Below are 16,458 nucleotides of genomic sequence, written 5' to 3'. Positions count from 1 at the left end.
TCAACTGTCTATAATCAATGTGCATCCCCATACTATCATCCTTCTTCTTAATAAAAAAGACTGAATTACCCCAATAAATAAAAATTGGATGAATAAAACCCATACCAATTTATTCCTAAAGTAAAGCTTTGAGCTCCCTTAACTCTGGTAGAGCCATTCAATGGGAAAAAATTGATATAGGGTAAGTGCTCTCCTCTAAGCAAATGAATAAATTGATATCTCTATCTGGAGGCATACCCAATAGATTTGAAGAAAACACATCCTAGAATTCAGAAACTACCAAAATAGACTCTATAAAGGAGACCCCACATTCATATCCCAGAGATAAGCTAAAAATGTTGAACATCTCTTCATCACTAACCTTTTGGCCTAGATAAATGATATAATTTTCATAGATTTGGCCTTATATAGTCCCTCTCACTCTAGTTTATCTATTCCAGTATAGCTAAAGTCATTGTCTTAGTATTACAGTTTAAAATAACATGATATGGAGATAGCCAGGTCATACCCAAAATTCTATAAAAGTACTATATATCTAGAATAATTAAGTCTACCTAAGTGTGATGGCCATTTTTATCATTGTGTATGAACCTCTCGTTACAAGTCCCATGTTAAAATTCTTCCATAATTTAAAATTATAAATTTTTTAGTAAGCTAGTTACAATAAAATCAAAGTAAGGTATGGCTTAGCAAAATATGATAATGATTTGGGCAGATTTAATAATGTTTGATTTGATTTTTAGATATCTAAGACAATAAGGAATCTTTAGAAATTTATGAAATTGAATTTGGGTAAACAGAACTTTCAAAATTAATCTTAGCATAAAAGGCATTATTTGGAATGTTCTGGATTTAAGGTGTATTGTGAAAAGTGGGATTAAGCAAAACTAGATAGTGGATGGCATACTTCTATAGGTACTGACGCTATAGCATAGAAATTTCCACTACAGCAGCGGTCAAAGGCCGGTCAACATCACTATATCAATAGGTGCCACTACAGCAACATCGATATAATAGTGAAAATCAAAGTTTTAATTAATGTTATCCTAAAATATTTTATTATTCTAAAACTTATTTTGGGGCAAAGGAGAGGCGATTTAGGGAAAATTACACCAAAAATTCTTTTTTATCTTTGTAAAGGTACAAAATTCATCTTTGATAACTTGTAATTGATGATTAGATCATAGAATTTCTAATTTATGGAGTTTGGGGAGGATGTTAGGGAAGGATTAAGTTCTTTTCAGGTGCAAGAAAGGAAATTAAGTAATAAGTTAATGGGTTTTTCTTATTAATAGTTAATTCATTATGCATTTTATTAATTTACTAATTTAGACGTAGAATTCGTAATTTTAGGAGAATTATGATAGAAAAGCCCTAGAATGGGAAAAGAATAACCACGAACTTGGCCTTAGAGGTTGGGGTGAATTGTAATTCTTGGCATGGTATATCATGGTATTAATTATGTGTTATGATGTATGTTCAAGATCACGATCAAGCAAAAATTGCACGAAAGGGCAAAACTCTAGCTTATAGGAGGTGTTCATTCTTGATTTGAGGTAGGTGATGGCATTGTAGTTTAATCCAGTTTGTGCTATTTATGCATGTTAACTACTTTGTAGTGTGTCTTGTTAGTGCATGTTGTTTGGTTCAGTCAATGGAAATGATTTACAATTATAGTATGATTTTGATCTACCTTATTTCTAATTTGGAACATTTTGGTATTTGGGGTGTTTTTAAAGGTTATTGGTTAAATAAAGTTAGAAGACACTTGTGTCTAGATTTTAGTATATAGATGAAAATTACCCCGGTAGGTCATGGCTAGAGGGTAAATATATTACTCATAACATGTATGCATAAGGGTCAGGTGAGTTAGACAGTTCCATGAGTGAACCAGGGGATATAATTAGATATGCTTGGTATTTACTTATGTTGCCTCTACTTGTTTGACTTGTATTGATTGAACTTGACTTTGTTGTAAGTGCATTGACTTGCTGCCTGAAACTCTAAGTTGCTTATTTAATGCTTGTTGTGCTAGGTGTAGGTTATGTGAGTTTTTGTTAACTTGTTATACTATAATTTGATTATGCGTTTATATTCTCATCTTAGGTTGTCCAAATAACCCTACCAATACACTATTATTTTCTTGTGTGCAGATACTACACCTGCTCTTACTTTTATAAGTGCAACACATATTCTAGTGACTCCTACGAGACACTACTTGTGATTCTAGTGGTTGTCTTTAGATTTCAAGGTGAGTAGCCTATCCGGGCTACCATGGAATCTCTCTTCATTGGCAAATTTCTTTATTATGAACTCATGTTATCATTTCAGTTTTTGGGGTTGCACCCCCTTCTTAACAATCTTAGATGTTTTGGTACCAACAACTTTTGGGTCTTAGGGATGTTTTCTATAAGTACGATTCGCCTTTAGGTGTACTTATTTTTGTTTGGATTTTCGATTTTATTATTTGATGGATTAGCTCTTGACTCTTTTAAGTGTTGATTATAGAATGGCATCTTGGAGCAATTAGTTCTCCCATCGGGTGAGTAGTGTGGATTCCTCTCACGACGAGTTTAGGTTTTGATAAAGTTGGTATCAGAGCTTAGGTTTATCAATCTCTTCATACTAAAACTAGTTCGATGGAGTCTTACAAAATGGTATGGAGACATATGTACTTTTGTTTAGGAAGCTATTGGACTTTAGGAAAATCTATAATTCTTGTTTCTTTCGTTCTATTACTTGATTCCAATTGGTATATGGCGATCCAAATGAGTATCTAATCTTCTTAATTCTTTTGTCTATAGATGGTAACTACTAGGTCCAACAAAACCCAACCTGCAGCCACCATATTGATTATTTTATCTATAAAGCCAGCCATAAAAGAAAGAGGATGAGAGTGAGAGAGAGGCAGGAGGTGGAGAGGATGAGCCATACCCGCCAGAGATGAAGCTCTAGCAGCGACTAGCCAGAAGCTTGTGAGATCAGTATCTTTTCTCCCACCTCAGGATTCTTTGGAAAAAATAGAAGTAGTAGATAAATAAAGTGTGGAGCCCTAAGTAGCGGCTCAAGTTAGGGTTATAGAACTACCCTTATGTCCACTGAATTTGTTTAGCAAGTGTTATCTTTTCTAAGTGGGTTGGCGGGGACTAGAGACACACCTATAGTACCAGCTATCAAGCTCAAATTATTGATCTTACTATCACCATGGCTCCTAGAAAGGATGAAGCTTCAGGGACCGATGCTTTTCCACATTTGATTTTGGGTTTGGTGATGACCGATACAGGATATGAATTATTGAAAAAAATTTTGAATGTAAAACGTCTAACATTCCAGGGTACTGAGTCTAGGGATGCCTTAGAGATTATCATTAATTGGTATAAGAGGTTACATAAGATGGGGATTGTGAAGCAACATGGAGTTGAGTTTGTGACCTTTCTATTAAAAAGAATGCGAAGCAATGGTAGAGGTTGTATGTTGAGTACCATTTACCTATTTTACCTTCACTGACTTGGAAATAGTTTTATGCCTTATTTTTAGAGAAGTATGTGCCACGGGCTCTCCATGACCACAAGAATGATGAGTTTTTGGCATTAGAGTAGGAAGACATGTCAGTTACAACCTATGAGGCTAAGTTCCATGCCTTGTCTTGGTATGCTACTTAGTTTTTGTCTACTAAGAGGGAGAGGATTCACCTCTTCATTAAAAGTTTGAATTATGATCTTCGGGTATTATTTGTGCATATGACTTTTATAGCAAAGGGGTTCAATGAAGTTTTTGACTATATGATGAAATTAGAAGGGGTTATACAAGAGGTCTAGTCCAAGATGTTAGCCAAAATGTCCCAAAACATTGGGAACTTTAGTGGGTATTACTTGAAGGGCTATGGTTCACAGGACTATTTAGCCTGTCCTATTCAGTCAGCCTTGCCAGTTTCTACTTTTGTTCTAGATAAGGTTTCTTATTAGTAGCACACTGTTAGGGTCCAAGAGGCTTCTTACTCTTCTTTTTATCAATATTCTCTTGAGTAGGGGTTTATTATTATGGTGCAGCTGGTTATTTTAAGAAGGAGTATCCTATGAGGTAGTTGAATGCTCGAGCACACCAACAGACTCAAGTTTAGTTTATTAGATAAAGAAGAAGAAAAAAGAGAAAGATCTTGTCTAAAATGTGGAAGGGGAAATCAAACAGGTGGTCGGGCAGTCAAGAAAATGACAGCACAGGGGGAGTGGCTCAGTTAGGAAAGGAGTTAGCTCAGATTGATGATCGGGCTCACTGTTATACATTTTTTAGGAAGATAGATGTCGAAGCTTCTGATGCAATGATCATAGGTACTATTTTTATTGTGATGGGATAGATTTTGTTTTATTTGATCTGGGTTCTACTTTTCTTATGTATCTATTTAGTGTGGGTCTGAATTTGGTTTTTGATGTACTTGATTATCCTATTAATATGTCTACCCTAGTTGTGGAGTCTATGGTAGTGGCCCATGTTTACCATTCCTATCCTGTATTATTTATGGGTTTTCAGACTTAGATAGACTTAATTATTCTTAACATGTTGAACTTTGGTGTAATTCTTGATATGATGTCCTTATCTCTATATTATGTTATTTTAAACTGTAATGCTAAGAGCTTGAGATAATTGCTTTAGCTATGCTGGGAATGGTAAACTAGTATGGGAAGGAGTATATAAGACTAAACTGACAAAAATTATATTATTTTTCTAGGCCAGAAGGTTAGTATGGAAAGGGTTTTCATTATTTTTAGGTCATCTCCAAGTTGTGAATGCGGGGTCCCTTTCTGTAGAGTCGGTTTTGGTAGTTTACGAATTCAAGGATGTGCTTCCTTTAGACCTAACGGGTATGCCTATAGATACAAATATTGATTTTTGCATTGACTTAGAGTTGGGTACTATCCCTACATTTATTCCTCCATATAGACTGGATTTGGAGAGTTGAGAGAGCTCAAAACTCAATTATAGGAGCTACTTGATAAGGGTTTTATTCACCCAAGTACTTTACCTTAGGGTACTCCAGTTCTTTTTGTTAAATATAAGGATAGTAGTTTGAGGATATGCTTTGATTATAGACAACTGAATAAGGTCACTATTAGAAATAAACACCCTTTGCCTCTTATAGATGATTTGTTTGACCAGTTATGGGGTACTTGTGTGTTCTAAAAAATTAATTTATGGTCGGGTTATTATTAGTTGAAAATTAGACTGGAGGATATACCAAAGACAACTTTTAGAACTTGGTATGACCATTATGAGTTTCTGGTGATGTCTTTTGGGTTAACTAATGTACCTACAGACTTTATAAGCTTAATGAATGTTACATTTAAGTCGTTCCTGGATTCTTTTGTTATTGTGCTTATTGATGATATTTTTGTTTACTCCAAGAGTACAACAGAGCATGTATGCCATTTTCTCATAGTTTTGGAGATTCTAATAGAGAAATAGTTATTCGTTAAATTTTCAAGGTATGAATTGTGGTTATCTTCAGTCACCATCTTGGGACATGTAATTTTTTAAAAAGGGGTGATGGTGGACCTCCAAAAGATTGAGGTAGTTAAATATTATTGGCCTAGTTCAGTGACCAAGATAAGGAATTTTGTGGGCCTTGCTAGTTATTACTATACATTTTCAAGAACATTGCATCCATTGCAACACACTTGACATGGTTGACTCAAAATAAAGTGTCATTTGTTTTGTCAAATCAATGTGAAGAGAGCTTTCAAAAGCTTAAGACACTTCTGATTACAGAACCTGTTCTTTTGTTACTAGTTGAAGGTAAGGACTTTATAATATTTTTTTATGCTTCACTTTTTGGTTTAGGTACTATGTTGATGAAGGATAGGAATGTCATCGCTTATGATTTGAGGTAGTTGAACCCTTATGAAATAAATTACCCAACCCATGACTTAGAGTTAGCAGTGGTGGTATTTGCATTAAAGATTTGAAGACACTCTCTCTATGGTGTCAAGTGTGAGGTAGACAAAAACCACTGTATCCTGCAGTATATATTTACTCAAAGGGATTTGAATTTGAGTTAGCGGAGATGGATTAAGCTATTAAATGATTATGATGTGACCATTCAGTATCATTTGGGTAAGGCCAATGTAGTGGCAAATACATTAAGCCAAAAGTTGTAAGTATGGTGATGTTTTTATTCTTAAGGGTGCCCAGGAGACCTTTAGCTAGAGAGTTTCAAACTTTAGCATCTCTAAGCATGCAGTTTGGGGTCTCAGATAGAGGTGGCGTGTCGGTTAGTATTTAGGTAAAGTCAACATCTGTGGACAGATTAAGGCCAAGTAATTTGAGAATACGAAGTTGAATGAACTCTAGAATAAGGTGGTGTGTTTGAATGTGGCAGATGTTACTCATGACATGAGTGGGGTATTATGGTTTAAGAAAATACTATGTATTCCTTGGGTTAGTGATTTGATTCATGATATACTTTTAGAGGCCTATGGTTTGTGCTATTATGTCCATCCAGGTACAACCAAGATGTACCGTGACCTAAGGCAACTTTATTGGTGGTCCAAGATGAAGAAAGACATTGTAAATTATGTGTCCAAGTGTCAAAATTGTCAGCAAGTGAAGTATGAATACCAAAGGTTTGTGGGGTTACTTCAAAGAATACCTATACCTATGTAGAAATGGGAGCATATTGCTATGGATTTTATTGTGTGTCTTTATAAAACTTTGTAAAAATATGACTTCATTTGGGTGATATTGGATCTACTGATGAAATTAGCTCACTTTCCACCGATTCAGATTGACTACTCTCAGCAGTTAACTAAAATGTACATTAAGGAGGTTGTCACACTTTATGGGGTGCCCTTTACCATCATTTTGGATAAGAATGCCAAGTAAACTTCCAAATTCTGGGATAGGTTGCATGAAGAGTTGAACACCAAGCTCACGTTTAGCGTAACTTTTTCATTCTCAAATCGATGGGCAGTCAATGAGGACGATTCAAGTGTTAAAGGGCATGTTGAGGGTTTGTGTGATTAATTTTGGTGGTCATTGGGACCAGTTTCTTTCGTTGTGTAAGTTTTTATATAGCAATAGTTATCACTTCAGCATTAATATAACACCATTTGAGGCACTTTATTGAAAGAAATATAGGTCTCCTAATGGGTGGTTTGAGGCTGGCAATGTTAAACCTTTGGGCACAAATTTGGTAAAGGAAGCTCAAGAAAAAGTGAGGTTCATTCAAACCAAGTTGTTGGCTGCTCAAAATAGGAAAAAAAAATACAAAGCGGACCACAAGGTAAGAGACATGGACTTCAAAGTTGTAGAGCAAGTTTTGCTTAAGGTGTCTTTCATGAAGGTAGTCAAGAGGTTCAGAAATAAGGGCAAGCTCAACCCTCGGTACATTGGTCCTTTTGATGTTCATGAAGATGTGGGTCCAATTGGGTACATACTAGCTCTATCACTAGGGTTGTTGGGAGTTCATCTGTCATTTCATGTCTCTATTCTTAAAAGGTACCATGGGGTTGGAGACTACATCATAAAAAGGGATTCAATGCTTCTAGACAATAATTTGGCTTATGAGGTGGAACTGATAGTGATTTTAGATTCGATGTTCGGAAAGTGAGGACTAAGGAAATTCATTCGGTTAAGGTCTAATAGATACATCATCCAGTTCAGGAATCCACTTGGGAAACCAAAATGGATATGAGGGACAAGTTCCCTAATTTGTTTGAGGATACACGTCTTCTCTCCTTCTTTGCTTTTGCCTATTTTTCGTGTTCGATCGTTTGGGACGAACAGTTGATAAATTGATATCTGTTGTAAATACCATTTCTGTCATTATATATAAACCTCTTGTTAAAAGTCTTATGTTAGAATTCTTTCCGAATTTGAAGTTGTAACTTTCTAGCTAGGCTAGTTTTAAATTAAATCAAAGCGAGGTATAGCCTAGAGAAATTCAAGGAATTATTTAGGCAGGTGCAATAGTGTTTGATTTATTCCTCGATAGTTGAGACGATAAAGAACCCACAGAAATTTACGAAATCAAATTTAGATAGTTAAGTAGAATAAAGAAAATTGTTTGGAATGTCCCAAATCTAAGGTATCTTATAAAATGTGGAATTTTTAGGCGAAACTGAACATGCTAGTCATGTTGATTTATGATCAACTAATTATTGGATAATCGGATAGGTTCTTATGCTGCATAGCAGACAGTTATTGAATGTTTCTTTTGGCATGGGTAAAAAGGACTTCAAAAATATTGGGATTGCTTGTTGTAGAAGTAAAAACAAATTTAACCCCTTGATTGACCTTTGTTTTTGGTGACTTCTTTACTTTTTGTTGATACTACAAGAAAATGATAAAATTGTGACGGAATATTCTTGTCACAAATTGTGACAGAATTTTGATGAATTTGTGACGGATTATTCTTGTATAAATATAAAAAATTTAAAATACTTTATTTTCAATAAAAGTTTGAAGAGTAATAAATTTGTGACGGATTTTCAATATAATTTTTGTGACGGATATATTTGTGTCACGAGTTTAAGTTTATGAGAAAAAGTAATAACTTTTTGTCACAAATCCGTGACTAAATTTTTGACAGATTGAATAGTCTATCACAATAATAAAAAAAAAAACTAACTAATATAATAAGAAAATTATGACAGATTTATTCTGTCACAATAAAATTAAAAAATTTAACTAATTTTAAAAATATTTTTGACGAATTTGTTTCTGTAACAAAAGCAGAATTAAGAAGATTTTTTCATTTTCCCACTAATTTTTTACACTTTTTCATTTCCCTCAAAAATTTTTGCCTCTTTTTAGTTTCCCTCAAAACCTACAGAAAACCCTTCACTACAGTCTTTTTCTACACAACAGTTTGCTCCATTCTGACAACGGTGGGTATTCAAAATTTGGCTGTCCTCATGTTCACTTCACTCCCATTCTGCACAATATTTTGCTCCATTTTTGCGAAGTGGGTGTTCAAGATTTGGCCACTCGTCTCATTCGGCACACCCATTTTACTCCATTTTGAAGAAGTGGGTGTTCAAGATTCTGTTGTTATTCTTATCTTCTTAAGGTAAGTTTTCTCTAATTTTATTTCTTATATCTCAAATTTTATACTTGAGCCCTTGTTCTTATTTTCCTTTTTGATATACATATGGAATGAAACGGTAAGATTTTTATTTGAAGTTTGTTTTAAGATAATTTTTTGGGCTCTGCTATTTGTGGAATTTTGGGGCAGCTTATGTGAGTTTGCTTAACTAATTTATACATCCCATGAGAAAGTAATAACAAGTCATAGATTGGTGGAAAGAATAAGTTCCTAGGTATCGCATATATGACTATTGGTGGAATTTTCTTATTCGTGGCAATAGTTGGTACTGGAATTATGTATCCCAACATTTTCACTACAGTGATGAATAAGTTTACCCCATATATATGGTGTGATAACTAATTCCGAAATAAGGTGTTTCGAGATTAATTATCTTGGAATAACCCTTTTCCGACCAAGCTACCCCTTAATAACTTCTAGTCCTAGCCCTTTTAACCCTGATGCTATGATTGTTTCTGGACCTATTTATATGCCATATTTGCCTACTGAGTCTTTGACAGTTTCTTCTTTTGTTCCTTTGGTGTCATCTCTGTGTACAATGTTGGTCTTGTATTTGATATTGTCTTGGTTTATGTAACTCCTCGGTGTGTGAAGGCTCAATGATTTTTGGTTTTGGGATCTTGTGAGGTACTTTAGAAGAAGTTTCACAGTATTTTCCCCTGTTATGATATATTATTATACTGTACTTTTTGTCATTTTGTTTCTGTTAGTGTATAACATAGTGAGTGATAATGTTGTCATTACTCTAGGACTTGAACCTTTGGAACAGTTGCCAAAATATGCCACACACCTGAGGGCTTCTTTTTTGAAGGTAACAGAATGTGGAACTCTTGATTCAGTTAAAAAAGATTCATCTATAGAAGCTGAAGATCGTCAAAAGTTGATCAATATGGAATTGAATAAGTACTTTGGAGTAGATAGATTTCTTTCTAGAGGTGATCTTTTCAGTGTATGCATCAATTGGAACTGCAAATCGGCTCTGTGCATTCCTTTCTGTCAGAAGAAGCAAAATGATGGTTCTGACCTCATATTTTTCAAGGTTTTATTTTTATTTCTTAATTCCATTGGTTCATGAGTAACTTAAATGCTTTGACACTCATTCTTATAAGTAAGCATCCCAGGTTGTGGGCATGGAACCTTCCAAAGAACCTGTTCTAAGAGTCAGCCGTACTCGAACTGCCCTTGTACTTGGAGGAAATGTACCTTTTGCGGTTCCTCCAGATTTCTTGATTCCTCGGCCACAAGGTTTGCTGCCTTTACAATTGCGCACGGTGAAGACTTTAGCCTTCATACTTAAGCCACCATTATGTCCATCAGCCCTTTCATCAAAATTCCGGGTTGTTGTGTTGTTGCATTGCTTGACTGGTATGTTTAGACTTTGTCATCTGTTGGTTGACTGGAAAGATGCTACTTACTAAATGCATTTTGATCTTCTTTTCTTTTCTTTATTGCTTTATGGTATTTTCTTTTATAACTTTTCACATGACGTTGCAGAAAATAGCATGATGTTCTCAAGTTTGTTGCAAATCCGCGCATAATCACTAGGTCGGGAGTTCAGTGTTTGATTTTTTTTAAAAAATGAACATGGTTTATATGTCGATAGTGGATGAGTAGTATAATTTTTAATTTATCAGAAATGTGATTATATAGCTTTCCTTGATAGATTTTTTTCCATGTACTTCACCAAAAAATCATGCAGGTAAGCTGGAGCTTTACTTATTAATAAAGTAATTGTGATTGATGGGTGGTTTCAAATTTTTCTGCAGGTTGTGGGAAGAGAACTGTGGTTAGATTTATTGCTTGTCAATTAGGCCTTCATATAGTGGAATATAGCTGTCGAGAGTATATTTGCAAATTCTAAAAGAAAAACATCTGCTGCCCTGGCTGAAGCCTTCCGTATGGCTCTCAGGTATTTTGGATTGCCTAGGATTATTATCTATTATCTAACTCTATTGGAGTTCTACCATTGAGTTATTGTCTATCACTATAATGATCAGCAAACTCCAGTGATAAGCTTTGTGGTGATGAGTTAGACTTCACATTTATATAATTTGGATAATTAGCTGGAAAAGATGAAGTTGTCCCACTTGATGTCACATTATTATTGTTGATACATTAAGGATTATAAGAAATGTTTGAATTGATTAAGCTTTGAGCTAACTGAGGTTTCACTTGCATCAGTTGAGACTGTAAGTATGCTACCTGACAAATATATAAGAGTAAATTGCCACGAGTTATAGTAGTAAATTGCGTGCACATCACTATTTTCAGACCTCACTTATGGAATTATATTGATTATATATGTTGTTGTAGTAGCATTGGAGAGAGTTTAAAAAAGAACTAGATAAACTGTAAAAAAAAACTATATACATGAACTAGTTGTCAAATTGTCTCACACAATGATCAGTGAATATCAGCGGCTAACTTATTTTCTACAAAAGTTTCTAAACTTACAATATATATACATGATATATTCCTTTTTTTAGGTTACTAGTTCAAACTTTTAATTTTATTATACACATATACCCTGTGTACTGCACTCTAAGCAAAACTACTAGGCTCCTTTCAATCTGTTTAGTACTTTGAGGAACTTAAATAGGAAGTTCCTGTAGGGACATAATCTTGTAGTGAGTAATAGATTCTCAAGTAGATAGCCTAAATTGTCAAGTTCAATATTATAGTTGTCATATTTGGAAGGCTATCATATCCAGCCTTAAACAAGTGGACCATGGAGTTGTTTGGAACATAAATAATGGCTTTGGATTCACATTTTTGGTCTGGTATCGGTTGGCTTGATAGACTTTGTGATGTGATTTGACTCTGGGGTTGATCCTTGAGATTTAATTCTCACTGTAAGCAACACCTTTGATACCTGAAACTGTGGGACTCACTGTAATCTGTGCTTGTTTGAGTGGGATATTACGGCTAGCATTTCCAGTGTTCTGGTTTCATCTTACATCAAACAGAAGACTCATGCTTGTAATATGATTTGACTGTGGGATTGATCCTTGCCTCTTTTATGAAGTATTTTATTAAGTAATCATGCATCTTTGTGCAAATTTTACCTAAGTGAAGTTGCAGTTCTATTTGTATAGTTATTTCTGCAGCTTTTTGTCAAGTAAAAATAAATTTTTTCAATAGTTTATGTGGATTTTGTGTAGATTTTTATCAAAAAAGAGTGCAGTTTTTTTTCACCAATTGAAAGTGTAGTTTTTTCAGCAGTTTTGCGCGTGTTTTGATCAAATAAAAGTAAAATTTATTTGTAGCTGGTATTTTGCTGATTTTTAGGATAAATGGAGGGTGTTGTGGCTGCTGCTTTTTCAAACTCATCAGATGATTCAGAAGAAGTCCAAGAATTTGATATAAATCGCGACTTCATTTTGATGTTGTAGATGGAGAGAAAAAGCAACATGCCTATGGCTCGGGCTTGCAAGCTTCTACTTTGTATCAAAATCAAAATTCTACCACTTCACATCATTTACCCACGGTGTCTGATCATGTTGAAGAGCACATCAAACTTCTTGAAAAAGAGTTGTTGCATATGAGAGAATTATTCAAGAGCGTGTAGAGGTTGAGATGCAACAACACCTAGATCAAGAGGTTTTTGTGTTTGAAGCAACAAAGTGATGATCAATTTAAGTTTATGGAGGAGTGTTGGTCTGGCATGATGAGCTAGATGACGCTATCTTCTCACTAGCTAATCTAGTGATCCTTGCTACTCACTCATAGGGAATACCCGAATGCTCACGTGTTTGACATTATTAGACTTGAATTCTTCAAATTTTATTAGACTTTTGTTTGTGGATCTCTCTGTAAGTTTTATACCTTTGTAGTCTTTCGTATTGAGGTTGTATTTTTGGATGTGTTAATTTCATTCTTTTGAATTATAAATTTAATATTATATTTGTTATATTTTTGTGGTTATTTATCTATCTATCTATCTATATATATATATATATATATATATATACTATTATGTAATTATAATTTATTAAATTTAAAAGTTTAATTTAAATTTGTGATGGTTTTTGTTTGGCACAAGGTATCAGAATTTTGCCACTAATATAATTGAAAGGAAGTCACTTTGTGATAAACATTTTGTCGCAATTTACTTGTAACAGAAATATTCTGTCACAATTATTGTTTTTGCAAGGGTAAATTTGTGACGAAAATTATTCTGTCTCTATTTTATAAAAAAAATATTCCGTCAAAATTATGTCTCACATTTGTGACGGATCTGTATTGTGACAAATGGATCTATGACAATTTCGTCACAAAATAATTGTGATGGAAGTTTAGTCCATCACATTGAATTTGTGACCAAAAGCTTTGGGATGTCCCTGATTTCGTCATAAATTCGTCACAATCGATGATTTGTCACGAATTTGACATGATTTTTGCTGTAACAATTTTGCCATTTTCTTGTAGTTTAAAAATTCAAAGAATGATATAACCATTTTCACCAAAGGATATGACCAAAATTTTACTTCATGATTAGAGTGGTTTCATTCGATTATTAATCTATGAGGAGGGAGGGAGCAGTTGTGGACAATATTTTATTTTGTGGCGACTAACAACAAATCGACAACCTAACAAAATATGCAATAATTTATAAAACGTGTATATCAATATCAAAATCTAGAAAGGAAAAAACATATTCTGATGTGTTTGGTACGAAGGAAAATGATTTTCATGAAAAATAAATTTTTTAAAAGTAAGTAATTGTTTTACTTATTTTTTGGTATTTTAAAAGTAAACAAAAAATAGTATTTCAAACGTTTAATATAATATAAGCAAAATACATTAGGATGGAAGTAGTAACGTGGCTACATGCAGTGAAGGTGGTCAGTTGAACGTCATTCATCAAAAAATTATGCTTTATTAACAGAAAATTATATACTAAAGGTCAAAAATTACTTTTTATACGCATATATTAAATTTTGAACTCCCTTAAACTAATTTTTGACTTTGCCTCTGGGTGAGGAGCTAGTGGTGTCTATGGGGTTGATGGTGAGATGAGGTCTGTTAAATCGAGGGAAGGAGGCAATCAGTATAGGTATATTGATTTTATGAAACTTGTTTGTACTTCTACCATAAAAGGCATTTTTTCTCATTTTAAGTACTTGTTTTACTAAAAGGAATAAAATTCAACTAATCAAACATTGAAAAATTAGAAAACGCTTCTAAAAAATCATTTCTATAACAAACACACCCTTAGTGTGGACTATGAAAAATTGAAAACGCACACCCTTCGAGTAGTTATGTCAGATGTCAACGCTAACAACTTGTAAATAAAATAAGTTTAACAACACGTATCTCGCATGTGTAATGTTTGATTATTTAAAATTAAATAATGTTATTTATTACGAAAATTCTTAATGAAGTGTAAATTTTTAAATCACTTTTCAAAAAATTTTCACATGTTAATATAATAATGTAAACATAAATATATATTTTAATGTAAGCATATATTTATTTTACCACCGAAAGTTTCAAGTGATTGATGAATCATCACTTTTGTGTTTGTTATGCAATACCTCTTTTCCTTTCTGTCGGAGATTAAGATAGACTCATCAGGCCATATTTATGGCATTATTTTTCTTTTTTTATATTTAATTATTTTTTTAAGTTAAATCTTTACAAAATCATTGATTATACTGTTTTTACGTACTGAAAATTTTTAAAATTTTGATACTCCTCAATTTTTCTTATTTTAACAATTTTATATTTATTTCTAGATTTTTCAAATCTTCTTAAAATCAAATTTAGTAATTTAGAATTTTTAAACTAATGAAAAAAGTATTAATTGTAATTCTGATAACTTCTAATAAGGAAAGGTTTTACCATAAATATATTTAATTAATTTTCAAATCTTAAATATTATGAAAAAAATAGTGAAAAAATAATTTTATCTAAAGCAAAGACTTTTAATAAAGGACCAAAAGTTCAAATAATATTTTTAAGACCTATCATACTTTTAATATATTATACATATAGATATATAGATTATGGATATAAATTATAGATAATTGTAAGGAACTTTATTTTATTGGTTTATTCATTAATCATTACTTATAATATATACGTTAATTCAACATTTTATTTAAATATAATTCAAGATTATATATATATATCATACGGTCTCTCGGCATACCGTGTGTCACCGGAAAATCTATTAACAAAATATGATGAATTGAAGAAGATGCGTGATAAGTCGATCAACAACTACGTTTAAATAATACCCTTTATGTATTTTTTTTGTGTCTCAGTTCTATGTGGTATAATTCAGACTACGAGAGTCAAAGCATTTTTTTTTTTTTTAACATCATGCCACATGCTTTCTAAATGTTTTACATTATTAATTATTATGGCATATTACTCTGTACCTGCCCAATATGGCTAACCCAATTGAACTTGTAATGGGTTGGGGGTAGAATAGATACCTATTTTCCCTCGCCAGTCCGGGTCTCTAAATTGTGGTCCTGCTGGCGGCCTAGTCTATCTGGCCCCCAACCAGCAGGGCGACACTTTAGTCGACCCTCCCTTGACACCTTTATATTCCATGATCAGAGGAGGTGAAGATTTGGATTGATGGTTAAATTTATTTATTTATTTTTTTAAAAAAATTCATTTCTCTAAAAAAACAAAAATACTTTTAAAAATATTTTGATCAGTAATAGAGAAAACGAAAGTAATACAACTATTTGTAAGGTTGTCATTATCTCATGCTCCCGGTAAAAAAAATCAGCATATGTCAATCCACGCAGAACCAATGTACCATGATATTATAAAGTAGGCCTATAAAGTACTTCATAAAGGACATAAAAGTGTATTATTTAGACGTAGTTGTTGATCTACTGATCACGCTTCTTCATTATATTTTCTTAAAGGATTTTTCGGTGAGACACGGCATGCCAAGCGTAGAGGCAAAACTGTTGGGTTAGAAATTGAGAGGGCATCATGCGGAAGCTATTAGTTGCAAACCATAAAGACAATAACTCAGATGACAAAGAAAACATACTAAAAACATAATATTATTATATGATTTGGCCAATTGGCCTACATATAAAACCGAATATTAAAAGACATAAAACTAATGAGAGAGAAAATCTCCCCCTAAACGAAACTCTTAAAAGACTACATTGTGGATTCTATTGTGTTATGGTACGAGAAGGGGAATTTTTTATTTATAAATGTCCAAAACCTTTCCTTCAAGAAAGAGGTTAGCCAAATCTTCTTGTGCATGATCTTCGTTCTTCATATATATTCATATATCACTGTTGTTTGACATGTTTAAAAATAGAACTTTTGGGGTTAAAAAATAAATTAGCCCTTTTCGGGTTAAAAATATTGAAGCC

The 16,458-nt window shown here is 33.2% G+C and overlaps 1 protein-coding gene across 6 annotated transcripts; it reads left to right on the top strand.

The window, feature by feature from the left end:
* Positions 1 to 8,760: 8,760 nt before the first annotated feature.
* Positions 8,761 to 13,010, top strand: LOC107845947 (peroxisome biogenesis protein 6). Of its 6 annotated transcripts, XR_001667108.2 has the most exons (6): positions 8,762 to 9,064; positions 9,850 to 10,139; positions 10,222 to 10,465; positions 10,595 to 10,645; positions 10,867 to 11,009; positions 12,389 to 13,010. XR_001667108.2 is itself a non-coding variant. In XM_016690457.2 (5 exons), the coding sequence occupies exons 2-4, from the start codon at positions 9,990 to 9,992 to the stop codon at positions 10,959 to 10,961; spliced, it is 489 nt and encodes a 162-aa protein (XP_016545943.2). In that variant the 5' UTR covers positions 8,764 to 9,064; positions 9,912 to 9,989; the 3' UTR covers positions 10,962 to 11,009; positions 12,389 to 13,010. The 6 variants fall into 6 exon arrangements, 4 of the variants coding, with proteins under 4 accessions (XP_047254522.1, XP_016545943.2, XP_016545942.2 ...); XR_001667107.2 differs by having other exon boundaries at positions 8,761 to 9,064; positions 10,222 to 10,645; XM_016690457.2 differs by lacking the exon at positions 10,595 to 10,645 and having other exon boundaries at positions 8,764 to 9,064; positions 9,912 to 10,139.
* Positions 13,011 to 16,458: the final 3,448 nt, after the last annotated feature.

The sequence above is a fragment of the Capsicum annuum genome, chromosome 10 (assembly GCF_002878395.1).
Source record: "Capsicum annuum cultivar UCD-10X-F1 chromosome 10, UCD10Xv1.1, whole genome shotgun sequence".
Taxonomy (NCBI): Eukaryota; Viridiplantae; Streptophyta; class Magnoliopsida; order Solanales; family Solanaceae; genus Capsicum; species Capsicum annuum.
The sequence above is the reverse complement of the archived record's forward strand: the minus strand, read 5'-3'. Positions and strand labels throughout refer to the sequence as shown.